Source organism: Myxine glutinosa, chromosome 2, assembly GCF_964187855.1.
Source record: "Myxine glutinosa chromosome 2, kmMyxGlut1.1, whole genome shotgun sequence".
NCBI classification, from domain to species: Eukaryota; Metazoa; Chordata; class Myxini; order Myxiniformes; family Myxinidae; genus Myxine; species Myxine glutinosa.
The window spans coordinates 177,650,852-177,678,069 of record NC_136262.1 but is presented as its reverse complement, the minus strand read 5'-3'; the positions used below and the strand labels follow the sequence as shown (position 1 = coordinate 177,678,069).

The window sequence follows — 27,218 nt, the reverse complement described above, 5'->3', positions numbered from 1 at the left end:
TTTCACCCACCCTCACCTCATCCCCACTTTCACCCACCCTCACCTCATCCCCACTTTCACCCACCCTCACCTCATCCCCACTTTCACCCACCCTCACCTCATCCCCACTTTCACCCACCCTCACCTCATCCCCACTTTCACCCAGCCTCATCTCATCCCCACTTTCACCCACCCTCACCTCATCCCCACCCTCACCTCATCCCCACTTTCACCTCATCTCCACTTTCACCCACCCTCACCTCATCCCCACTTTCACCCACCCTCACCTCATCCCCACTTTCACCCACCCTCACCTCATCCCCACTTTCACCCAACCTCACCTCATCCCCACTTTCACCCATCCTCATCTCATCTCCACTTTCACCCACCCTCACCTTATACCTCTCCCCCTCCATCACGACACCTCACCCACCCTCATCTCATCCCCACTTTCACCCACCCTCACCTCATCCCCCATACCCGTAGTATCTGAACAGTAAGCAAGGCTGAAGTCGAGCGTTTCGACCATCGAGCAGGCTTCATCTGCGATTGTGCGCCCAGTGTTACGTGCCCACACAAAGACAATGGTATATCATGTGACTGTAATACAGTGAGCATCTGCTGAGACCTAACGTTGTTTTCATCACCAAGGTGATTACTCTTACCCCTCGACAAGGGTACTTAACACTGGGCACTGCATAGACCCCAATATGAAGACCATGATGCGGTTGAAACATCGGGACCACAGCCTTGCCTGCTGGACAGTTTATCTCGGTAGTGGTGTCTTCAGCTTAGACTATGGATCTTCTCAACTACAACCAGTTGTTTTGTGTACGTCTGATCAGTAACTTCACTCACGTAAATAGAGGAAAGGGAACCATTTTCCATGGGTGGGATACCACAAGCCATGACCTCATTTGGCCAGGGGGTGGGGGATCAATTGTTACATCATTCAATTGTCTCCTCTGCATCCTGACATGGATCACGATCTGCTCATTCCCTGCTGCAGGTCCGTTGCTGGTGTCCCTCATGGAGAACTACAAACCCACGGTCCCAATGGAACTGAGACCACGCAAAGGGCAGAAAGCGATCGACGTCGAACGTCCGGATGAGAAGTCTCCACCAGCGAACGAGAAGGAGGTAAAGGGGGAATTGGGAAGTCAAACATTGTGCAAGAAAAAGAGGTTCAAGGGACCGTTGTTTGGTCATGAGGATGGAATGTATTCGTCATGAGGATGGGACTTCTTTGTGTGGTGTTTTTCTGTTTGTGTGGAGTGTCGACGATGCATCAATGATACCTGTTTGTGTTCATACAGTGGACGAACACATCTTTTCAGTTCTATTGCATAGATTCAAGTTACAATCGTAGGTATTTTATAGACTATTTATGTACATATTTTATAGATACATCTATTTTGATAGTACGTACTTTAGAGATGCATTCACATTGTCAATGGTACCTACTTTATAGACATACTCACATTTTAATTGTGCAGCACATACTTTATTGGGGTTTAAAAAAGAAGAAGATAACGTGTAATACTAGCAAACCAGGTGACCTATGTTCGTTCAAACACACAAACAAGCAAGTGGTCATTAACTGGTACTGTACTTCTGAAATCAGTCACTACAACCTTGACCTTTTGACCTCAAAAACAATAGGATTTTAGCTTTTGATTGGTTAGCCAATTAATTGACCCAATATGCAAATCACGTTCAAATGTCAAGTCAATCGGATGAAAATTCACGATTTTTTTTACCCTGACCTCAAAAACAATAGGTTTCTAGCTTTTGATTGGTTAGCCAATTCAGTGACCCAATATGCAAATCACGTTCAAATGTCGTCAATCGGATGAAAATTAACTATTTTTTTGACCCTGACCTCAAAAACAATAGGCTTCTAGCTTTTGATTGGTTAGCCAATTCAGTGACCCAATATGCAAATCACGTTCAAATGTCAAGTCAATCGGATGAGAATTAACGATTTTTTTTTACCTTGACCTCAAAAACAATAGGCTTCTAGCCAAAAACAAGAGGCTTCTAGCCAATCTAGCTTTTGATTGGTTAGCCAATTCAGTGACCCAATATGCAAATCACGTTCAAATGTCAAGTCAATCTGATGAAAATTCACGATTTTTTTGACCCTGACCTCAAAAACAATAGGCTTCCAGCTTTTGATTGGTCAGCCAATTCAGTGACCCAATATGCAAATCACGTTCAAATGTCAAGTCAATCGGATGAAAATTCACGATTTTTTGGACCCTGGCCTCAAAAACAATAGGCTTCTAGCTTTTGATTGGTAAGCCAAATCAGTGACCCAATATGGAAATCACGTTCAAATGTCAAGACAATCGGATGAAAATTAAAGATTTTTTTGACCTTGACCTTTCGATCTCCAAAACAATAGGCTTCTAGCTTTTGATGACCTCTACCAAGTGGTTAAATTTCGTAAAGATCGGTGTATAATTACGACCTGTCGGTGACGGACAGACCAGACAGACCAATATTTGTGAATCTTCAATTTCACAAATAACAAGCAAACTCAAAACGATACCTGCTCCTCTGTCGAGGGTAATAACGATACATTGTGTGGATTAGGTATATTATCGGAAATTCATAATACTGGGATTTAGCCAAACATACACACACACCACCCTCTTACCCCTCGACCCCCAAAATGGTCCCCCGAAACAATTAAAGCGTGTGAGAACAATGTACCAACACCCCTGCCCATCCCTCTCATTGTTCTATGAATTAATTTTAATCGAATATGGTTTAACCTGCAGTTGGGGTATGCGGGTAAATACTCCGGGCAATAGGGTATGTGGGTGTCTTCTGATACCTCAGGGAGATGGATGCCCCTGCCTTGCATAACCCCAGGTCACCTGTGGGCAAGGTGTAGTACCTGTCAGCCCCCCTTACCAGAGTAACCGTCCGCAGCCATGCGTTTTAAAGCAGATGGCTCTGCACATCTGGTGGATGAGAGTCGTTGACTCCAACAGCACGGGCGGAAGAGGGTGAATTCCCCAACGGCCAGAAGAGGGACGGAGAGGAGTGGCGACCCCCAGTCTATACCACACACTTACCCGTGTGTACCATCCATATACAGACTTGGCATTTAATATGGAATATTTTTTTTTCTTGACTTGGGTTTACTTTCTTAACTCAGTATATCAATCTGGTGAGTTTCTTTTACACTTTGATGATTTATTTGTTCAGAGAACCATGTCACTGATTGTCTGTCGCAGCAAGAAGTCAACAACAGGATTATATCACAGGTGGCGTGGCAAAATGTACGGACAGGTACATTTGATGATGAGCTTCACAGTCGGGTATACAAGGGTTGTTGCGTTCTGTATTAGTGGAAAACAACTGCTGCACGTCTCCAAAAGTTATTGCCGCTTCCTCTGGAGATGGTCCGTCAACTCGACAATGCTGTTTGTCATGGAGTGGTGGCTTTACGAAATTACGGCATGAAACAGCGCGCTGTTGCTCGGCAGTATGGCATCACTCAAGGTCAGGTGTCAAAGGTCCTGAAACGAAATGCTCAGAGGGGTGTCCCTACTCCAATACCGAGGCCAGGACGTCCCCGCAGAACCAAAAGGAGGGATGATCGCCAGCTGCACCGGTTAGGCAACAATGGCCGTACCAAGTCAGCTAATCGGCTTAGGGCTGAGTGGCAGCAACTGACAAATGTGCCTGTATCCAGAAGGCTAGTCAACCAACGACTGGTTCAAGCAGGCTATCGTGCCAGGCGTCCCCTGAGAAAGCCACGCCTGACCAGACAACACCGCCAGCGCCGATTGCAGTGGGCCAGAGAGCACCGTCAATGGCAGCCAGGACACTGGAATCACGTGATCTTCAGTGACGAGTCTAGATTTCTGGTCTATCGTCAAGATGGCCGCGTCCGAGTGCGCAGACAAGTGCATGAAGCCTACAACAAAGATTGTATAGTGCCAAGAGTCCAAGCTGGAGGTGGTGGGGTGACCGTTTGCACTGCTTTTCATGCAGGGAGCAAAACTGACCTGGTTGTTCTGAATGGAAACCTGAACCAGTTCAAGTACAGGGCCATTCTGGAAGAAACATTGCTTCCATTTGCTCGTGCAGCCTTTCCAGGAAACTTTGTCTTCCAAGATGACAATACACAGCCTCATCGTGCTCGCATGATCCAACACTTTCTTGCTGACCATGGTGTAGAGCATATGGAGTGGCCTGCCATGTCCCCGGATATGAATCCGATAGAGAACTTGTGGGCAGAATTAACGCGGCAAATCGACCACTTGGACCAGCAGCCGACCTCTGTGCGTGAATTGCAGCAGGCTATTGTCACTGCATGGCAAGCGATTCCTGTCCAAACCTTGGCAAATCTCGTGAACAGCATGCCTCAACGTGTACGTGCTCTCCTGAATGCCCGTGTGGGTTACACGAAGTACTGAACTGTAATTTTACTGTCCGTAATCCCAGTCGTGATTTAACTTTTGTTTTTGTTAAAAAAAAATTTGGCTAATGGGGAAAATAAAGAGATACTTCTGGAAAACGTACAGAAGTTCAACACAGTACTGTCCATGAATTGAGTTCAATATCAGTTTACATCACTTTCAAGGATCAATTTATTTGTTTCGAAATGTCAAATGTGGTTTTTGTTTCTTTTAAAGGTCACATTAACAAAATCTAGAATAATTTCAACATAACTCCAATGAACTTTTGGTTCTAAGACATCTTGAAAAGTAAGTTCACCCACACAAAAAAAATATTCCATATTAAATGCCAAGTCTGTAGAAAGGCAATGCCATCATTGCCCGAGGAGACTCGACATCATTCATTCATTCAAGCTGCAGTTCCCATTTTGCCATAATCATGTTTTTCAATCACATAATTGGGAATAATACGGTTGGTTGGAGCTCCTTCAGAATTGAGCAAATTGATTTCTATCATTTCTTTTACTATTCAAACTATTTTACATTTGGTTGTTTACTGTATCGAGCTGTCAAAGTCTGGTTGTCCATCAAAAGTGCCGTTCGTTACAACGTAATATATGATCACACGTGATCTTTATGGGACTACGGTATTAACTTTGGAGGAATCCCAACATGGAAACCCGACTCGAACGCAGGTCATGGTGCAAACCAATTGGTGCTTGAGGAGTTATTGGTGTCAATCAAATGGCCACCTCATAATTAAATAAATAAGTTAATTTCTCCATGCGTGTGCCGATGTATCAGGTTTTGCACAAAAACGTTGTTGTCATCTATCGGAACACAGTGAAGTCAAACTCTGCTTTTGTCCGGAGTGATTGAGAATGTCACCTGTCACATTGACTCCTCCTCCTCATCCTCCTAGCTGCGGCGAATGGTTACCTGTCAGAGGGATGAGATCCGTCAGCTTCGTGAGCAGCTTGCCCATCGAGACCTGCAGCTTCAACAATGCGAGTTGGAACTGCAGAACCAACGCAACACTCACAAACCCGTCTCGTCTCCAGGCAGGAATGACTCCACTTATGCGTGAACAAGAAAAATGTCACCCAGCATCGACAACTTCATCACTTCATTTGAACCTCGTCAACCAAATTGAGACACGTCATCAAGCAGTAACAAACACTGTTCTCCCCCAGCTCACATTCACCATCCTTTACTCTCGTAATCCTCCTCGACAAGGCGGAACGGACATGAAGTTTGAAACTCGGAAAACCAGGGCTCACAAAGCAAGAGGCTCATCGAGCTTTCCATTGCTATTATTTTTATTACTCAAGCAACATTGCGTATGTTGGACCCTGAATTTTCTCATCCCATCGTGCAACTTCTCCATCCTCCAAACATTGTGACAAATCACAAGCAAACGGTCTGAAAACCAAGTACCTGGCATGGAATGCAATGTTTTCTATCCCTGACCTTATCAACACTTCCTGCTGAGACTTCGAATCAAAGCCATGAATTATATCCAGACAGGTGTGTAGATCTGCAACTGCAATGACAATGGTTTTTGAAATGCCAAAGACCTCACTTTAATGTATAACCATTTACATATCGTCCTTGCACACACAAAGCCATAGACGATGGAACTGCCGCACTGGGGTCAATCGACCAATGTTGGTCGTGCTCCTGCTCCAACTCATTCGACCAATGTTGGCCATGCTCCTGCTCCAGGTCATTCGACCAATGTTGGTCGTGATGCTGCTCCAACTCATTCGACCAATGTTGGTCGTGCTCCTGCTCCAACTCATTCGACCAATGTTGGTCGTGATCCTGCTCCAACTCATTCGACCAATGTTGGTCGTGATCCTGCTCCAACTCATTCGACCAATGTTGGTCGTGATCCTGCTCCAACTCATTCGACCAATGTTGGCCATGCTCCTGCTCCAACTCATTCGACCAATGTTGGTCGTGATCCTGCTCCAACTCATTCGACCAATGTCGGCCATGCTCCTGCTCTGGGTCATTCAACAAATGTTGGTCGTGCTGCTGCTCCAAGTCATTCGACCAATGTTGGCCATGCTCCTGCTCTGGGTCATTCAACAAATGTTGGTCGTGCTGCTGCTCCGTCATTCGACCAATGTTGGCCATGCTCCTGCTCTGGGTCATTCAACAAATGTTGGTCGTGCTCCTGCTCCAAGTTGTTTGACCAATGTTGGTCATGCTCCTGCTCTAGGTCATTCGACGAATGATGGCCGTGCTCCTGCTCCTGGTCATTTGACCAATGATGGCCGTGCTCCTGCTCCTGGTCATTTGACCAATGTTTGTCATGCTCTTGCTCCAAGTCATTCAACCAATGTTGGCCATGCTCCTGCTCCAACTTGTTTGACCAATGTTGGTCGTGCTCCTGCTCCAACTTGTTTGACCAATGTTGGTCGTGCCCTGCTCCAACTTGTTTGACCAATGTTGGTCGTGCTCCTGCTCCATGTTGTTTGACCAATGATGGTCGTGCTTCAGCTCCACACTCATAAACACCCTGTGGGGTTTGGTGGAGACCAAACATGCTTCATCGCCTCTCTCCAAGCTGTACATTTGCGTGTGTTGGCTCATCGAAGAATCATCTCATCGTAACTCCTCCCACAAACTTGTACCTTACAGGAACAGACCGTCCTTCTCACACAAAAAAGTTATTTTTGTACATATTTACAAAAGTCATCACAAACCACCTGCGAGTCACGTGGTGTGCTGCAGCTTGGCACACAGGTATGGTTTGAGGTTCTTGGTGTTTCGGTTATTTGGGATTTTAAAAGCATTTGCTGGTCTAGCGTCCACTGTACTGATGTTTTAAGTTAAAACCATAACATTTGAGCAAAGAGATTTCATCAAGCATGATATTTCCTGGAGGAAACATTCGTATAAAATGTATAAATCTCGACCTAGAGTCCGAGACGATCACATCTAAGCATCTCTAGTTGTATTGCTATTGTGGGAAAAAAAACAAAATTGGGAGTGGAGGGATGATAGCTTGTGCACAAGTGAGGAGGCCAGAAGTTCACAACAATATGTAAAGCAAATGGATCAATCAAAGGATCTGGGGGACAATTACCAAGTTTGAAAACCTTGGGGTGGCGGTCCGCCATATACGGTGGTACTGTCCGGTGATACATTTGTCAGGCGATCGATAAAAGGCACATGGCACACAAGACTAGATGACGGAAGGTGGGCCTACACTGTCCAACTTTCATCCATCTGACTTTTTTTTTTTTTTGTCACGTGATGAAGTCGACCAGAGTATATACACCATCCCTATAGTGTCATATACAGTCACATGTCAAAGGCACACCAACTGGTTAAAAACGACTTTTCAGTCCCTCAACCAATGAATGGGGTAAGGACATTTGTATCCACATAGTAGCCTAGTCCATTAGGTCGACCTTGTGTGGGTGTGTACCCAGTGAGGGGGTATGCAGGCATTGTTGTACACAACAGGTGTAAATAGTGGTTCATAAGTCTTATAGGAAGTGCACGTTTTACTACTCCATTGAAACTTACTCTGATATTATATCTGACTTTACTCGTATTAACCAGACAAACTAACTAACCAGACTAAAGGTTAAAGATATTTCAAATATGAACATAAATGTTTCCCGTTGTCTGATGACGACCAGTGTTTTCACTGTGGAACTTTATCCCTGGCTTTGGGGTTGGGGTAACATTGCGATAACAAGAACTTTGGATCATATTGGATACAACACCAAGTGTGTGTGCAATGAAGCAATGGCGAGCAAGGAACTTACGTTCTCCACCTGAGCAGACAATCCCACAGAAGGTAATCTAGTCTTTCTACAAGACTCGCAACCAGTGTCTGTCCTTGGATGAGCGAAAGCTCAACTCGGGTCCATGTAAGATTGGATCTCTAAGACCTCACCACATTGAAAATGCGGTGTTAGTGTTTTGTCATTTTCAAGAACATGATCCCCATCTGTCCCATCAATGTAACAGATGTCAGCATCCTCCATCCCTCCCTTTACTTACCCTTCATTCTCTTAAAATCCACCCTAGATTGAGTTCTCACAAAAGTGGAAAGGTTTCGAACCAATGTCGATTCCATATCACCAAGTGGTCCAGGTAACATCGGTGCATTGGTCCTTTCGTCCTGTGTAGTTGGAGTCTTCTCCTCTATACTCTTTTGAGAGTCCTTCACAAGAATTCATCTTGGAAAATTGAAAACCGCCACAATTCACAAGGATGATGCCAAGGTAAATCTCCTCCATTAATCATACAATATGGTCAGCCTTCTTCCAATCATATGCATAATAGATAAAGGTTTCTGGTAACAAGTCTGCGCACTTTCAGGGGAGGCAAAAAACAACATATGTCCAACCTCAATATTGAACTTTCAAACTTCTCTTCATCCTCTAAAACCTGGTGATGCCTTAAGTCTGTATCTGGTTTATGCTTCCCTTCCATCTCTTCAAATGGCACCACAGCCGACTCCGTTCAGGAGAAGGTTGAATGCCTCAATTTTGTGGTGCTTCAAAATTTTGTGTCCGCAACTCCTCACTCTCTGTACCGATCCTCCCCAGTCCACAACTGCTGCTCATGGACTTCCCTGCAACCCTCAATTCTGATTCTGCTACTGGACCGGACCGCATCAGCTAATGCATCCTAAAACTTGCTCTGCTGCTCTTTCCCATCCTCTCTCTGCCCTTTTCACCTTGTCATTGCCCGAGGTCATCTTCCATCTGCATGGAAATCGGCCATCGCTGCATTACATAAAAAGGTGCAAAAACTGATCCCCTCAACCTCAGACCTATCAGCTTACTTCTAATCATCAGCAAGGTCATGGAATTCACCATCGCAGTTGATATGAAATCATTCCTTTTCTCCAACAACCTCATCTCAGATCACCAATTTGGTTTCAGACCAGGTCATTCCACCTTGCACATGCTGCTTATACTTGCCCAACAATGGATGGAGGCCCTCAATATCAGACATGAGATCAGGGCCGTCTCTTTTGACCTATCTCGTGCTTTTGATACAGTCTGGCATCCTGACTTTCTCTCCAAACTCTCTGCCTATAGAATCCAAGGACAACTCCACAAATGGATTACTGACTTCCCATGTTATCGTAGCCAACGTGTGACACTCAACAGAACCCTTTCATCTCCTCTGCCTCTGTCATGGCTGGAGTGCCCCAAAGCAGTGTTCTGGGCCCAGTCCTATTCCTCACCTTCATCAATGATCTCTCTGACTTTCTGGAAAATCCTTTTTATCTATTTGCCGACGACTCCACCCTCTGCCATGACATCCCTCATCCTTCATTCAGGCAGACTACAGCCTCTTCCCTCTCTTTAGACCTTGAAAAAAAATCACAAGATGGTCAAACACTTGGACTATGTCTTTCAATCCTGACAAATCTCACACTCACACTATCTCTCTCTGAAAGGATCATCTGACAAACTCTCCCATTTATTTTACCAATCCTCTTGAGGAAGTTCAGTCATTCAAATCCCTGGTTCTCACTATCAACTATGATCGTTCTTCGGCAAACCATATTTCAAAGTTGGCCTTCAAAGCCAGTCGCCGACTGGGCATCCAGCATCATACCGTCATACTTTGGCACACCTGAACTCCTATCTACCTACAAGGCTTCATCTTGATGGAGTACTGCTCTCCCCTCTGGGCTGGCTCCCCTGCCTCACATCTTGCTCAGCTTGACACTATGGAAACCAAGGCCTTCAAGATTATTGGAATCTCCGACGATGAAGCTGAGTCAATGGGCCTGTCACTTCACCATCGCAGACAAGTCGGTGGTCTCTCTGTCTTCAACCGCATCATTTAATGTCTTGTACCCTCTGCTTTGGTCCTCTCTCCTCCTCTCCCACCTCCCTCCCCCACGGTTCCTGCAAGGCGCACACATTCCACCATCAACCCCCTTCTGGTGAAACTACCTAAATCCAGGTTCACTGCTCACCTCCACTCATTTGTTCCTTCCCCCCCCCCCCCCCCCCCCACTTGTGGAACTAATTTCCACATTCTCTTCAATCTCATTTTCCCCTCCAAGACAGCTGTTCATCACCATCGTAGATCATTGTTCAATAATTCCTATGTGTTGTCAGAGTTGTTTTTTCTTGTTGAGAACAAAAAGAGTAAGTGAAAGTTGAAGTACGTGTATTTTTTTTAAACAATGTACATATACACACAAATACAATTTAAAGTGTCTCCAGACTTGTAAGTATTCACAATATAATATTCAACATATCTGCCAAATTTGGTACTTTCATCACTAAAGCACAATTGCTTTGCAATGCCACCACACTGTGGGTTCAGAAGGGAAGGTGAAACAGACCAATCCGGTGTATAATTTGTTTAAGGAATCCTCTGCAGTCACATAGAGTATGGTTGGTGCTGCTGTAATCTCACTTCACCAACAGGAACCTTCCATCTCAAGGTTGAGGCACAAAGCGGCCTCCTTCCTTGATGCAGATAGGTTGGTGGTATGCCAGACCTCCAACTGCTCTCTGTACTCGCACACTGTCTCTCCTCCAACACACCTCTACCCCTTCATTTCCTTGTTGCCTCCTCCATAGAATTGCCTCCCCAGGTGTGCACCATCTTGCTTTTCCCTGCACTCTTTCAAGACCTCAGACCAAAATGATCTCGCACCATTACCAGCTGCCCTCTCTGGTCCATTTGTTGTATGATTATTGGCATGCCTTTGAATTGAGACATTCTGTGAAGCATGTTGCCCAGTGTATGTCCACCTTATACATTGCGTCCAAATGGACTTGAGATTTCAGGATGAAACAAATTTCAAACGTACAGTAAGACGACTGAGTATTTCCAAGATTTAAAAGGTCGGGATTTGGAATGAAAATAGCAGACCTCAAAGAGTAACTGGGGACTTTGTGTCTAAAATACTTCAGCAATAAAGGTTCATTTTAGCTCGCCGGGACACAAGATGTGGAACTTTCGGTTCCAAAATGACATCCGAACACGTTTTCCCATGAAACCTCGAGCTTAAAGGAAACTAAACATGGATCAGTTTTTCTTTTCAAAAGAGTAATAATTGGAACGGCACTTGGTCGGGCACATACCTCCACCAGGCTTAACAGTTTACATTTTGTATCCCACTGACAGGCTGGATATGCATCCGGACCATTCATCCTTGTCACACACTAAAGTCTGATCAATTCGTTCATGTCAGCTACCCCAAATCATCCACAAAGTGTTGTCATAATCCGTCCACGACTTTTTGAGATATCGTGCTGTACAGTATGTTGCTTTTGGCCCCATCTCCATGGTGAAGAATCAATGAAAAAATTCTCAGGTTCTGGATCTTCACCAAAATCGAATCAATTTGCCTTTGTCACACACAACCTGTCCACCAAATTTCATCCGATTCCATGCATAACTTTGAGATTTCCTGCTCAGACAGACAGACAGAGGTGAAAACATAACCTCCATCCACATTAGGTGGTAAAGGTTATCATTAGCTCACCTGGAACAAAGTTCAGGAGAGCTTAAGGGATGGCATGTCATCCGTCCGTAAACACTTGCAACTTCTTCCTCCGAAACTGCTGACATGGGATTGTGACCAAACTTGGCTAAAATGATCTTTGGTGTGGTGGAACTCAAGTTTGTTCATGGCATACAACCTGTAGGTTCATGGCATACAACCTCCACATATAAGTAGGTCATCGTAAGGTTTAACGGTCCCAAAAGTACTTGAATTTCAATCTAGTTTCACCACCATTTCGGATTACAGGAAAACCTTAAAGCAATCTTCTCTCAACACTTAACCGATCAATGTGAAACTTGATCAACTACTTGTGGGAATGTTTGATAAAATAGGCTGATGCCAAACACAATATGGCCTCCAGTAATGTCAAAATACCGAATGTGGGCAATATTTCGAAAAATATGAATTACAAACACCATGGAGTTGCACTGCAATTTATCAAATAGGATGTGAGAAATATCTCAAAAAAAAAAAAAGGCTCATAGACAGCAGGGAGTTACACAAAAAGTGAACATCATGTTAATACCACCTGATGTTAAATGTGTTTCATAAATCGAGCTCTTAGTTTACCCTGATCCATCCATCATTCCACTTTTTGGCAACCAGCCAGGTGAGCAACAGGACCATTTTTCCTCTATTTTGTGTTTTTCATGATACGGATTTGACGTTCAACCAGGGTACAGATGGAGTACAAATACAAATACAAGTGTGTGTGTGTGTGTGTGTGTGTGTGTGTGTGTGTGTGTGTGTGTGTGTGTGTGTGTGTGTGTGTGTGTGTGTGTGTATAATAAAAATATATAATACCTGAGTGCTTACTATAAGCGAATATAATCATTGTGACCATGGTGTGATGACCATTTGAGGATATTTATTTGGCTACTTCAACCATTAAATAAAACAGAGACTGATTATAATCATTGTAAATCAGATTCCACAAAACATCATTTCCACACGTTTAGTGAGGTTGTAATTTTGGTAATACCGTAATACCGCAAGGCCCAAAACGAGGCCACTGTTGAAGAAGCGCAATCACAGAAATACGAGCCATAGCGAAGGACCCTCACAACGGGTATATATATATATATATCGCAAGTAATTGGGTCAAAAAGCAAGAAATAAAATGCGTGATGCATCTCGTTCGGTCATTTCTTTTGCAACATTTGTGGAATATTTCCAAGTGGGTTTGTATACAGTTAGCAAGCTTGATATAAGAGTTCAATTACGACTAAGCAACGCACTTAATGATCTACCCTGGAGGAGGTGAACGCAGTGTGGCTCCTCACGGTCTCCCTGGATGTCCTTCACTTGGCTGCCACTACCACGAATTACCACGAAGCTGCACTGATCTCGGGAAACCTACAGGTGCTCACTAGCATGGAATGCGATGTTTGTGTGTACTATAATATGTAGTATTGTACTATTGAGTGGGGATTACATGGCTTGGTTCCCTTGTGCCTTTGGGAAATAATCATACAGGGTGACCAAATGCATTTAACCTTCCTGCCATAAATGCCCGATGGTAGTCTATGATAAAAATGTGCAAAGAATTTATATATATATATATATATATATATATATATATATATATATATATATATATATATATATATATACACACACACACTGTAAATATAGAGTAAAAGTCAAATAAAATCTTTAAATGTTCACAATAAGAGGGAAATAAACACCCTGACGTTTCCAGCGTAACATTGTCAATGCTTTTGATGAAGTGTTACATCAGGCCGTTTATTTGTCTTCCACAGTTAACTTTTAAAACTTTTATTCTTCGTTTATTGGTATTTCACTGACAATATACACATTGCCTTCAGAATGTATTCATCCCCTTGTCTTTTTCACATTTTGTTGTGTTACAGCCTGAATTTAAAATGCATTACATTGAGATTTTTTTTTTTTTCACCGATTAAAAATTTAAATTCAGGCTGCAACACAAAATGTGAAAAAAGTCAAGGGGTTGAATACTTTCTGAAGGCACTATATATATATATATCTATATATATATATATATCTATATATATCTATATATATATATATATATCTATATATATATATATATATATATATATATATACAGTATATATATATGTGTGTGTGTGTGTGTGAGACAGATAATCTTAAAATATTTGCCCTAAATCCGATTTCAGAGCAATAATGTAGTTATAACTGTGAGCTTTTCTGTTTTATGACTGTGAATAAAACTGCTTTAAACACACGCAGATCAAGCTGTGTTATTAGGCTCCTGTTAGAATGAAAGTACATCACCTTTGTGTGCTATCAACATAGTTTTGTTCTTATAAGGCCAAGTTAAAAAAAAAAAATGTTTCTCGTCCCCGCCCGCTTCCGTTTTAGTCGCCGCCTACTTTTATTTACTATTTAATACTATTTTTTTTAATATATACTCGTTTAAAAAAAAATCGTTTTGCGAAGAAACTCGTTCTAAAACTTGCCGTTTCCTGGCGTTTGCTGATCGTATCTTGTGCATTGATGATCTGAACTATTATGGATCCCGCCCTCTTAACGGAACTTCCTGGTTAATACATGCCTGGCTTAACGCAGACACTTTGTGCTAAAGACGGTCAATTCTCGCAGCGGTTGTGCACTGGGCAAGTGCAATTAATACGTGTAAAAAGCTTGCATTTCATACTTTTAATGGTACAAATTTGAGTAGGGAATATGACGATATTTGTGTGTGTAAGCATACGTTCGTCGACAAAAGTTTTGAAGTCTTGGTTCGCGAGATCAGTTGTAGATGAGAAGCGAACGTTCAACGATCAATTCGCTAAATTTGCCAGTGGAGAATTTGACGATGGAGATGACATTGGTGATGGATACCAAACAACGAAAGTAAGTTGGCGTCGTGATATAGCGTAAATATTTAAGCCATATCAAGACATACATTTTCTAGTGTCCTTGTTTTTAAATACTTGGTGCATTAAAAAATCCATATGTAGCTGTAACGCTATACTTGGATGGCCTAGTACTAGTTGTAGTTTCGTGTATTCTGAAGTGTGAATACAGTCAGGCCATAGTCCAACCCTATGATGTAGGTTTAATGGTGGGAGGTGGGAGTACAACGCGGGTCTCTGAGTGAGAAGCTCGGTATCTAGGCCCTGTTGTAGTTAATAAAGTAGGCCTAGATTAGGCCTACTATATAAAGTAGGCCTGAAATTACAGGCCTTTCGGTAACAATCAACACTGGCATGTTTCACATTACATTGGACAAACTATAGAGTCTTTAAGTCAGCCACAGTGGTCATTCAATTCATGGCAGCCATCTTGGAAAAAAATAGCAAAAAAAATTAAAATATACACAAAGAATTAAGTTAAGCACCCCCCCGTTTTTTTACAACCTCGCACATTACAAGTTTGTTGTCGTCAAAACAGTGTAATATACCCATGATATTGCTATATTTTCTGGGGAAGTGATATTATGGTCACATAAAAACATAACAATCATGCCGTTTTCAATATTTTATTCTGAATAATTTAAGGTGAAATTTTTTGGGAATTTTAGGCATATTTTCACCTCAATTTAAGTATGGAGCTATAGGTCCATCACGGACAGTGTGGATGACATTTATGTTTTCTAACGTACAGTCATTGTTCTGAGAAGACCTCTAGCGATCTTTGCGTCAATAACGTGTGTAGGACCCACGTGATCGGATCACTGACTCAACCCTACGTCTCATAGACCTTGTAAGCCGTCGTATGCGTTGCTGTGGCAGGTTGTTCCATTCCCGATGTAATGCACGTTCCAATTCATCCAGATTGGCTATTGGAGGGACCATCTTCGCAATTTGTCGTCCCAACATGTCCCAAACGTGCTCGAGGGGGTTCAGGTCAGGACTGTACGCAGGCCAGGGGATGGTTGTCACAGCACCTTGCTCCATCCGATCACGTGGGTCCTACACACGTTATTGACGCAAAGATCGCTAGAGGTCTTCTCAGAACAATGACTGTACGTTAGAAAACATAAACGTCATCCACACTGTCCGTGATGGACCTATAGCTCCATACTTAAATTGAGGTGAAAATATGCCTAAAATTCCCAAAAAATTTCACCTTAAATTATTCAGAATAAAATATTGAAAACGGCATGATTGTTATGTTTTTATGTGACCATAATATCACTTCTCCAGAAAATATAGCAATATCATGGGTATATTACACTGTTTTGACGACAACAACCTTGTAATGTGCGAGGTTGTAAAAAAACGGGGGGGTGCTTAACTTAATTCTTTGTGTATAGTAAATAGTAAGGGCCTCCCTCCTCCTTTTTCAAAAAAGTCCGGACGAGAAACATTTTAATTTTTTTACTTGGCCTAAAGTACTGAGAGTTCACTTTTCTTTTCACCTGCACAATTGAGAAATCGCTTTTCAGAGCGATACTGGAGTCATGATTTGCTCCACAGCAGAGAGCCATTCTTCCAGGATTTATCTTTAAATTCCTTACAAAATAGGCTCATGGAATTTTTACCGAGGGACCTCTGAACTTTGACCTCGAGAACCCATAATGAAATCAGTTCATGTTTCCAAAACTACACAGTTTTGATGAAACGTGATCACAACCTTCATCACCCGTGATGTACCAATGTTTGTTCACAGCATTATAAAAATCGGGATCAAAGGAGGTCTACGGGCGGAGTCCGAAGGGGGAAGGAGTGGCCCCCCAAAATAGGTTTGTTTTTTTTTGGTTTGTTTAAAGTCTAATGATTATGTTGGTATGATTCTACATGCTGCCCCGTCTTCCAGCAACCATTGAAATTGGTTTAAAATACTGTGTGCTCTTTAAAATACCTTTTAGTCAGTGCAATGATAGTAAGGCAATGATAGTAAGTCAGTGCAATACCCTAACCACACGTTTTCCAGTGCAATGAGGCATTTTCAATAAGCAGAAGACATGTTTTTGCTTCATGCACGTAACTTGGGTTATTTTTATTATATTTTCGGGAGTGATTGAGGCAGCTGTCAGTTGCCTATACACCGTCTAAATAAAGGTACGTATCAGAAGAACGTGTTGCATGCTCCGGAACAAGATCGCCCGAATGACGGGTACTCTGTTAGGATAATGTGCAAGACTGCTTCAATAGCGCTAAACCTCCGGAATATTTTTAAACAATCGTTAAAATCATTATTTTATTTACATTGAAGTATATACTGTACTTTAACACTGCAGGGGGTAAGGTGTTCTATGAGCTCTCTAGATCATAATAAAGTGTCCACATCAGAATGAATAATTTGCGACACCAGTTTTTTTATCCACAATAAAAAGAAAGGTCTGCAAAACCGCTAAATAAAGCGGCGGTTTATGCGAAATTCTCAATTTTCCATGTTTGGTCATAAATGTCACCTGCAAGCCTCATTCAGGCAACCATCTGTCTTCTAATTTAAACGTAGAATGAATGAATGAATGATCGTTTTAAACTTTTAAAATGATTGTTTTGATAAAATGATAAAATTTAAATAAAATAATAAAATGTATGATGTAAAAATATAATAAAAATGTAAAATATGTAATAAAATGTAATAATATGTAATGTAATAAATGTAATGTAAAAAAATGTAATAAAATGTATTTTAAAAAAAATAAAAAAAAATTTTTTAAATGATAAAATGATCGTTTTCAAATGATTAAACGTAGGGTGGCTAAAAATAAATAAAATGAGCCACAATGTTGGAAACGGACACAAACATCAAACAAGTTTTCTGTTCGACGATGCGAGAGACAGACATGAACACCATGAACACATCGATTAGTGCCGTGAACTGCCCTCTTGATCCTGCAAGTGCAGAAAATCACAAAACGCAAGTTGGACTTACTGCCTGAGATGAAGGTTGATGTCAAGTTATGGAGTGCTTACATAGTCAATTGGGTTTTGAAATACCCTCGTGTGTACATACTGTACATGTGGGTGTGTGTTTAAAATAATTAAACAGATACTTACATGGGGACAGGCAGGTGTGCTCTGGTCATGGGGAAGTAGTTTGCACGTGGAGCTGTCTGACAAAGGTAAAAGGCTCAAGAAAAGCAAACGGGATTTGTCCAACAAGCCAAGCTTAAAGATGGAATGGCATTCTGATGGACGAATCAGGAATTATAATGTGAAGATTGAGGATGGATAGTGTAGTTGCGTGAAAAGGTAAAGCATTTTCAGAGTGGAGAGACAGCAAATAAGGGGAGCGGGGGTGGTGGGGAGGAAGAAATCCAGAGATTTGTGTCGGAAAGAGAATAAACTCGATTGAAAGCCTCAACGAATGACGATTGAAAAATATGAACTTTGTGGACATCAACGTTGTTGCGGATATTTCCTGCTCGTTCATATGTGATATGGTTGTTTTGTTCATTTTAGTACCTCCATCCAGAGGGGAGAAGCCAACACCTCTCCAATCTCTCCCAAGAAGAGTACTGTCCTTGGATCCATTGCCACCACTCACCTGAGCACGTCAGCCTTGGAGATGTTCCAGGCAGGCAAAAGGCAAATTATCTTTCTGACACTTTTGGTAATGGTCACACAACGACTGCTCATCACCGTGTTAAAGAGGCACGACAAAAGTGGTTGGCTCCATTCTTATATAAAATTTATTGAAATTAGTATGACAGTGGAAAGTGAAAACTATTTCCAAGGGAGAGGGAAAATATAACATGGGGTCATTGCATGAAAACACGCGGTGCAATAGCTAAGGTGGGAATATGTTGAGGTCAGGTGGGGAAGGAGGGAGGTGGTTGGGGGTATTCGATTCACAGCACAAAGAAAATGCAGAATTGTCCTCGAAAAAGGGAAAATGGAGTCTCGGCACAGGTCGCCAGGACTTCCATAAGCCAGGAGCTCAATGTGATCCAAAGTGTTTGAAAGAAAGTAAAAATCCCAGCAAGGCAGGCGAGCCTTCCTCGGCCTAACAACTGCAAGCGACGACACCGATTAAACAACCTAGTTTGTATTTCATCGAGACGTCCAAGATTAGTTGGAGGATAGACGGTTTGAAAGGGGGTAAGGGCAAAGGAATAAAGCGAATAAAAGGTCGGCAAGGGGAAATTTAACGAAAATAGAAACACATTGCAAAACAACAACAACAACAACAACAAAAAACCTCTCCAAAAAAAAGAACAAAACTTTGAAGAAAATCGACTTTGGTCGTGACAGTGTCTGGCTATATACAAAACACCATCCGCAGAGTCAGGACTGGGGTGGGGGGGAGAAAGCCGGGGAAAGTCGTGTGGGATTGGGGGTGAAATGTGAGAAGTCATCGGGGAAAGTTTTGTTTTTATTCTACTGGATCAAAACAGGCAGCACAACTGGCCTACTACCAAAACCTGAACAACAACAACAACACCAACAACAAAAGGATTAATAATAATAAAATAAAATATATGTAAGGCAAAAGGGATGACAAATAAAAACAGCTGGGCGATTTAAACCAACCGGAAGAAACGTCTGTTGATGTCAGTATGACAGCCTGGTGGATACACTGGTGGCGCTAAAACAGCGACTTTAATTTACATCTTCTTTAAAAATACACTTTTGAAGTCGAGGGCAGAAAGTAGAAAAAGGAGAACAACTGAAAATGGCTAAAATAAGGGAAGAGGCCGATTTTTCACATGATTTGAGGCTAATCCATCGGTACAACTTTCGTCATTACCCTCTCCTTCCCCAACACGCACACGCTCACACACACGCTCACGCACACACACACACACACACACACACACACACACACACACACACACCCCTTCCCACCAGCCCAAACTATCCCAAGTAATAAAATTGCCCTCCACATCCTGCCATGTGGTTTGACATCGTAACATTATTTGGGATGAAATAGAGAGCATTTAAATCTCCAGATGAGTCTGGAGTAGAGCTGTCCAGATAGGGAGCAGACGTAGTAAAACGAAAGAAAAGGGAGTGTGTCAGAAAATAGGAAGTCAAGAGTGGTGTGGATTGGGAGGGAGAGGAAAAGGCATTTTCATTCGTCGTCGTCTTCTCCGTCGCCGTCACCGTCCCCGTCGCCCACGTCTTCTGCATCACGCTTTCGTTTCTGGCCACGTGCTCCCTCGGCATCTTCTTCTGCAACAAGAGTGGCAGAGTGAAGGAGAGTTGTAAGGACAGTTATGACACGTGTGTGCACGTCAACCGAGACGAGTTTCAAAGCTGCACCGATGATCGCAAATGAGACCACCAAACGACGGCGTGGCGCATTAACAAACCAAAGTCTCGGTTTCAATGCAAAGATAACCGATGATCCGAGGAGGAAATCAAGATCTTTGACCTGGTTTACTTTTGGAATCCTGACCTTTCCTGAAACTGTCTGAGCAATCCGAACGCCATGATAAGCTGGATCCCTCGCTTGCTGGGCGTGCAAAACACGGCAATGCCGATTGCAAATAAGGAAGTAGTCATTTACAGTGAAAGGTGTTTACATTTGCAGCCCAAAGCCCCACCCCTTCCCCATCCACACCGTTTTTGTGCAAACACATTTTACACACCAAACTACTCTGATACTAAGATCTGGACTTTGATCGGGTCATTATGTGCATTGAAGGACTACAGCTCCCTATTTCTTTTCCAAATAAGTTTTCATTATTCTCCAGCTTAGTGTCTGGGTCATTATCTTGCTGCAAGACGGAGTTTGGACCAATAGGTCTTGCACCACTGGTGATAGCATGGCGGATTAAAATGTGTTTGGACCTTGCTGCAGTCAATCTCCATTTTGATTTGTGAGAATCAAAATGGAGATTGACTGCAGCAAGGTCCAAACAGTCAATCTCCATTCATACCCTTTTTTACTTCCTTTTGCAAATACGTCGTTTGAAAAGCCATAACGTTTATTCTCGAGTTTTCACAGAGCTTACAGGACTTCCTGTAGATTGGCTAAGAGCTGTTGTAAAAGTGTTATTACTCCCGCCAAGGAGTAATGCATTCGATCGTGTCCGTCCGTGTGTGTGTGCTCGTGTGTTTGTGAACAAGATATCTGGAAAAGTTCTGAACGGATTTGGATGAAAGTTGGTGGGATGATTGCCCTTGGGATAAGGAAGAATTAATTAGTTTTTGGAGAAGCTCAGGATATTATTATTTTTATTTTTTTTGTATACTGAATCGAGGCTCGTGAAAGAGCTAAGCTAAGAAATTAGATGTTATTCCTCGAATGGATGCTGGTGAGCGTGCCGTTGATGTTGCCAGGTTATTAAGTTTGCCTCCGACTATGATGCATACCATCTATAAAAATGCCGATGTTCATTGAAGGACGAAGAAGAAGAGGTTTCTCCAGGTTAGACCACCTCCGGAAGAGGTTTATTTCTATTTAAATATGTCTGGTATTTTTTTTTGAACCGCGGAAAAGCAAAAATCCTGTGAAAAAACGCAAAAAACACGAACACGCAAAGCATAGCGCCGCAAATGTTAAAGCAGGTCAGAAAAACAGCAAATACGCCTGCGAAAAACAGCAAATACGCCTGCGGAAAACAGCAAATACGCCTGCGAAAAACAGCAAATACGCCTGCGAAAAACAGCAAATACGCCTGCGAAAAACAGCAAATACGCCTGCGGAAAACAGCAAATACGCCTGTGAAAAACAGCAAATACGCCTGCGGAAAACAGCAAATACGCCTGTGAAAAACAGCAAATACGCCTGCGAAAAACAGCAAATACGCCTGCGAAAAACAGCAAATACGCCTGCGAAAAACAGCAAATACGCCTGCGAAAAACAGCAAATACGCCTGCGAAAAACAGCAAATACTCCTGCGAAAAACAGCAAATACGCCTGTGAAAAACAGCAAATACGCCTGCGAAAATAAAGGCGAATCTGTCAAATCGCGTGAGCACGTGCAGCGGCCTTATGTGTGACGTGTGGAATACACTTCCGCTTTTAGTACTGTAATGTGCACAGCTGGTGGGAAATGGTTTATTAGACGTTATAAATGTTAGAAACGTTGGAAATGCATCTCCCACTTATTCCATTAATTATTATGAGAGCAATTGCTTTGATTGAGATTTCTCCCTAAAAATGCCCCGCTGGTTAGAGAGAAAAGCTCTGCGATAAGATGGTGCACCCCATGTGTTCTGAGAAGGAATTTCGATCCTTTTCCTCCTCTCCAGTATATTTTTCATTCCGTTTGCGTCGTGCGTGCATAGCCCTTCCTTGTACTTGTGTGTACATTTATAAAACAAGACCTTGTTTTTATTAAGGGGGTGATGGGTGAGGTGGAAGGGGTGGGAGACAACTCACCCTCTTCTTCCTCTTCTTCTTCACCATCATCATATTCCTCATCATCTTCATCCTGAGAGAGGAAACACTCATAAGGAGACTGCTTAGCTACAGCAATTACAGCATTATAACAAACGACTGAGTGAACACATCCCAAAATGGGCTAAATCAATCAACCCATGCACACCATCATGGTAATGTATATATATATATATATAAAGAATTCCCACATCTGTTCAACAAAAAGGCATTTCATACAAGATACGGAGATGCACTGGGGTACGAAGCGTTTGGGAGGAGGGAGTGGGGGATTGGGGAAGAAGGAAGCAAAGAGCATAGACTGCAAGAGTCCACCATACAATTTTACTTCGACCGTAACACAATTCGTAGAGAAGGCTCCAACATATACAAACAAAAGAGATCATCTATAAACATAGGGGCAATATCCCTGGTGCTCACCTGGTAAATTAAACAGTATACTACAATGACTGAAGGTATTTTAAACCAATTTTAATGGTTGCTAGAAGACAGGGCAGCATGTGGAATCATACAAACATAATCATAAGACTTTAAACAAACCAAAAAAAATACCTATTTTGGGGGGCACTCCCGACGGCGTGGCGTGGCCCCCTCAAATCCTGTGTATCTCCATACACCACAATTCTTCTAATACCTTGAATAAATATTGGTACATCATGGGTGATTAAGCCTGGTATTGGCTTAGCGGTTAGGGTGCCGGCTTGGGATCCTAGGAACCTGGGTTCGAATCCCGGTCGATCGCTGAATTAACGCCAGGGGGGTTGACTCAGCCTGCCATCCTTCCGAGGTCGGCAAATTGAGTACCAGCTTGCTGGGATGAATGATCACGGTGTGTACCCCGGTTTAGAATAGGTACACCATATCCCTGCGCATCGTAAGAGCGTGACCAAGGGTTGGCATCAGGAAGGGCATCCGGCCATAAAAACATTGCCTCAAACAGGGAACCATGATTGTCATGGGGCCCGCAAGGCTAACCCCCGCTCTAGCGGGGAAAATGGCCTTAAAACGATCATTCATTCATTCATAGTGAGGTACCTTATTAACAAAAATGCCAAGGACCGTTACACTGTGGACAAAAGCACAATTTTTTCACCAAAGCTTTGCCCATGTATAAGGATCAAAAAGAGGGTAAGCTCCAAAAAATCTGATGACAGGAAGTGTATTTAATGACGTCATAATGACGTCACAATAGACTAACAAGATATTAGCGCAAATTAATGTATAACATAAGGTTGTGAAGTACTGTGCCGAGATTTTGAGTCATTAATTTAATATTTCAAGAAACAGGTAATTGATATATAAGCCTTTTTAAGCTCACTATGTTGCAGTGATGTCATTACTCAAATGTGTAAAAAAATAAAAAAAATAAAACAAAACAAATAAAAATAAAACATAAGAATTAGGGGATAAATGCAAGGGTGCCCGGTCTCAAATGTGATTTAAGACCATGTTCAAACAATACATTCCCTGGAATATACGCGATCTTAGTCTAGCTATTCAAATTTAGAAATGCAAGAAACCAATAAAAGTATTTATGAATTTTCTATCAAATTACAGCATTGGAATGTATAATATTGGTTTGGATATTGTACTTTTTATGCTTATGTGGACTATTTCCTTTCAATTTCAGGTCATCATGGATTGGAGTGCTTGCATAATCTGCAAGAAAACTACACCGGAAAAACTATCTTGTCCACAGAAAGGATTTAAACGTAATGCCAGAGAAGTATACGCTGTATTCCTGGGAAATGTTGAGGAGTTCAGAAAAATAAATGCACTGCCAGTTGATGTAGAATATGTAACAGAAGGAACAGTAGCAACTTTTGTGAAAAATAATGCCTCATGGCATCGTTCTTGCCATCAGAAATTCAACAATTCCAAACTCAACAGACAAGTAATGAGGAAAAGAAAACATGAAGCCGAAGCTCTTGAGATGCGACGGTCAAAGCGGCAGTCGGTATTTGATGCCAAGTGTGTGTGCATCTTCTGTGAAAAAACAGGCGACCAAAAATTACACAACTTCCAAACATTTGGTGCTGATCAGTCCCTCAGAAAGATGGCAACTGATATGGAGGATGACCAACTCTTGTACAAAATAACAGGGGGTGATTTAATCGCCCTAGAAGCCAAGTACCACCTGAACTGTTTAACACGATACAGAAACAGACATTGGGCTCATCGCCGTGAAGGTGTTTCTTCGAACACGGAAAGAGAACGAGCAGATGCCAGAGCGTTTGTGGAGTTGGTGTCTTATGTTGAGTTTGCCGTTGAGGATGGGACATACCTGTTCAAGTTTTCAGATCTTCATGAGATGTATGAACGCAGTCTTCAAAATCTTGGACATGATGTGTCAATTAACAAGAGCCGGTTGAAAAGCAGGCTTCTTGAGCACTTTGCCGACACCGGTGTGCAAGAACAGACAGATGGCAAGAACATTGTTCTTGTATTTCCAGAAGGCATGCAACAAATGCTGAAAGATGCTCTGCATGAACATGACTATCAATCAGAAGCGCTACTTTTTGCAAAAGTAGCAAAAATATGCAGAGAAGAAATGTTTGGAGAAACACATTTCAAGTTTTCTGGCAGTTTCCCCCCTAAGTGCCAGACAATGCTTCCCAGTCTTACACTCCTGTCATCAATGATCCTTTATGGACCAAACTTGAAGAGCGATGTTAATGACACACAGGCTTCTCAAACAATCGCCCAGTTGTTCCTCCACAATTCAAAGAAAAGGTGCACGAAACTGGCTACTCCCAAACGACAGTCTCCTGAGAGAGAACCTCCACTTCCAGGAAACATTGGCTTGAATATCCACACATTGACAAGGAACAGAACACTCAGTGATCAACTGGCTAAACTAGGGTTGAGCATCTCATACAGCCGGGTTCTGCAACTGGAGAATAAATTGTCATCTGCAATGTGTGACCAATTCACTGCTGACCAAATTGTGTGCCCATCTATTCTCAGGAAAGGTCTCTTCACTGTTGGTGCACTGGATAACATCGACCATAATCCCTCTTCCACTACAGCCAAATGATCGTTCCATGGAAGTGGTATAAGTGTCATCCAATTTCCTACACAAGATAATCTCGGACGTGTTCGGGTGGCAACTTGCTTTCTTCCTGCAAATCCAAATGAGAAACCTCACCTTCTAGATTCGTTTAGCATAATTCAATCAGTACATCTGAAAGCATAAAATACCAGTGTACCACAGGTCATCATGACACCTGTAAATGGGAGGCTTGAAGAGGCAAAACAAAAGGAGGAGAAATGGATTCAGCATGCTTCCAAGCTTCTCGACGGAAATGCAAGTGAGAAGGGAGACACTATCTCATGGGCTGCCTATCATGCATCTCAGCAATCACCTCCACTTGATCCCCCTGCCTTGATTGCTCTTCTACCACTATTTCAAGAGAAGGCAGACTCACCAGCCATGATCAAGCACGCCATGAACATATTGAAGTCCATCACAGAGTTCCTCAACCCTGGCCAGATTCCAGTACTCACTTGTGACTGTCCAATTTTTGCGAACTGCAAGTATATTCAATGGACCTGGCCTGCAACTCACGGTGAAGGGTCCCTGTTTGGATGACCATCCCGGAAGCAGCTAAAGCATGCAAAGAGCTCATCAAATGTGGTTGCAAGTCAGAAGCCGGTTGTGTCAGTCGTTGCAAGTGCACAAAAGCTGGTCTACCCTGCACAGAACTTTGCAGTTGTAACTGTCAGAAATAACTTGCTTGCAGCTACAGCTCATCACCGACACTATAGCTATCACACTTATTCCAATTCTGTATGTTTCTATTTTGAAGAATGAATTACTTGCATGAGGAAGGGGGAGCTGTCACTGTGTGTTTTTAACAAGGTAATAAAAATAATGATAGAAGAAACAACATGGAGGCCGATATGCTAATATTCTTTCGCATCTCAAGGAATCGCTGCTACAAAATAGGACAGAATCACGAGTATTTTTTATAATGTATATGCATATACATTTGATGCAACATATATAATTTTGTGTCATTTACCCCTTTATTAAACCAGCTAACGACATAATGATGAAGTGTAACTAATAATAGCTCAGTCTAAATTACTGGAAAAAAATGCTCTAGTGGTGTTTTAAATTCTGTAACTCAACGGGAAGATTATTATGAACTCTCGATATGTGGATGTTAACTAATCAAACGAATTTGTGTGCAGACGAATCTAATAGTTTTTTTTTTTTGCTGGATGACGTCAGAATGATGTCATAAATCTTTTAAACATTGTCTAAGAAGAAAAATGACCATTGCAGTGAATTCCTTGACCTCGGAAACATATATTTCGGTCAAAATACACTTAATAGCCTAGTTCTAACTAATTCATTTTTTAATTATGATTGCGAAATAATTCGCTTATGACGTCATAATGACATCATAAATCTTTTAAAGATTGTCTAAAATAAAAAATGAAAAGTGCATTGAAATCCTTGACCTCAGAAACATATATTTTGATGTTAAAATGCACTTAACACCTTAGTTCTAAGTCATTGATTTTTTAAAATATGATTACATAATAATTAGCTGATGACATCATAATGACGTCAGATATTACACTTACCATTATCATTTTTTTTGGAGCTTACTTTTTTTCTAGAAAGTATACCATGGAGATGCTTTGGTGAAAAAATTGTGCTTTTGTCCACCGTGTAACGACATTTTCACTATGGTACCCCACTATCATGGGTGATTAAGGATTAAGTGAGGTTTCATCGAAATTGTGTGTGTAGTTTCTGAGAAGATAGGAAATACCTATGTTGGGGGGGTCGAACCTGGACCCACTTTGACCTCCGGTGGACCCCCTTAGACCACAATTTTGTTCGTGCCGTGAACAAACTTTGGCACAGCATGGGTGGTAAAGGTTGTGGTCAAGTTTCATCGAAATTGTGTGTGTAGTTTCAGAGAAGAAAGCAAATATCTATTTTGGGGGGGGGGGGTCGAACATGGACCCACTTTGACACCCCATAGACCCTTATAAACTTCGATTTTCATAGTGCAGTGAACAAACTTCGG

General features: G+C 42.1%; 2 protein-coding genes across 7 annotated transcripts in view; one reads left to right on the top strand and one right to left on the bottom strand.

Annotated features, from left to right (window-relative positions):
- Window positions 1–12,691, top strand: part of CORO2B (coronin 2B) — a 110,955-nt gene extending 98,264 nt beyond the window's left edge. For 3 of the 4 annotated variants that reach the window (XM_068106730.2, XM_068106731.2, XM_068106732.2), the window contains 3 exons: window positions 631–810; window positions 989–1,119; window positions 5,320–12,691. In XM_068106730.2, the coding sequence (XP_067962831.1) occupies window positions 631–810; window positions 989–1,119; window positions 5,320–5,484 (476 nt within the window). In that variant the 3' untranslated portion in view covers window positions 5,485–12,691. The remainder of the gene's footprint in view (window positions 1–630; window positions 811–988; window positions 1,120–5,319) is intronic. The other variant, XM_068106733.2, reaches the window with a different exon arrangement.
- A 5,797-nt stretch (window positions 12,692–18,488) lies between these two features.
- ANP32A (acidic nuclear phosphoprotein 32 family member A) overlaps window positions 18,489–27,218 on the bottom strand; it is a 149,353-nt gene continuing 140,623 nt past the window's right edge. For all 3 annotated transcript variants that reach the window (XM_068106739.2, XM_068106737.2, XM_078771976.1), the window contains exons 6-7: window positions 22,153–22,204; window positions 18,489–19,994 (exon numbers count right to left, since the gene is read on the bottom strand). In XM_068106739.2, coding sequence (XP_067962840.1) covers window positions 19,894–19,994; window positions 22,153–22,204 — 153 coding nt within the window. In that variant the 3' untranslated portion in view covers window positions 18,489–19,893. The remainder of the gene's footprint in view (window positions 19,995–22,152; window positions 22,205–27,218) is intronic.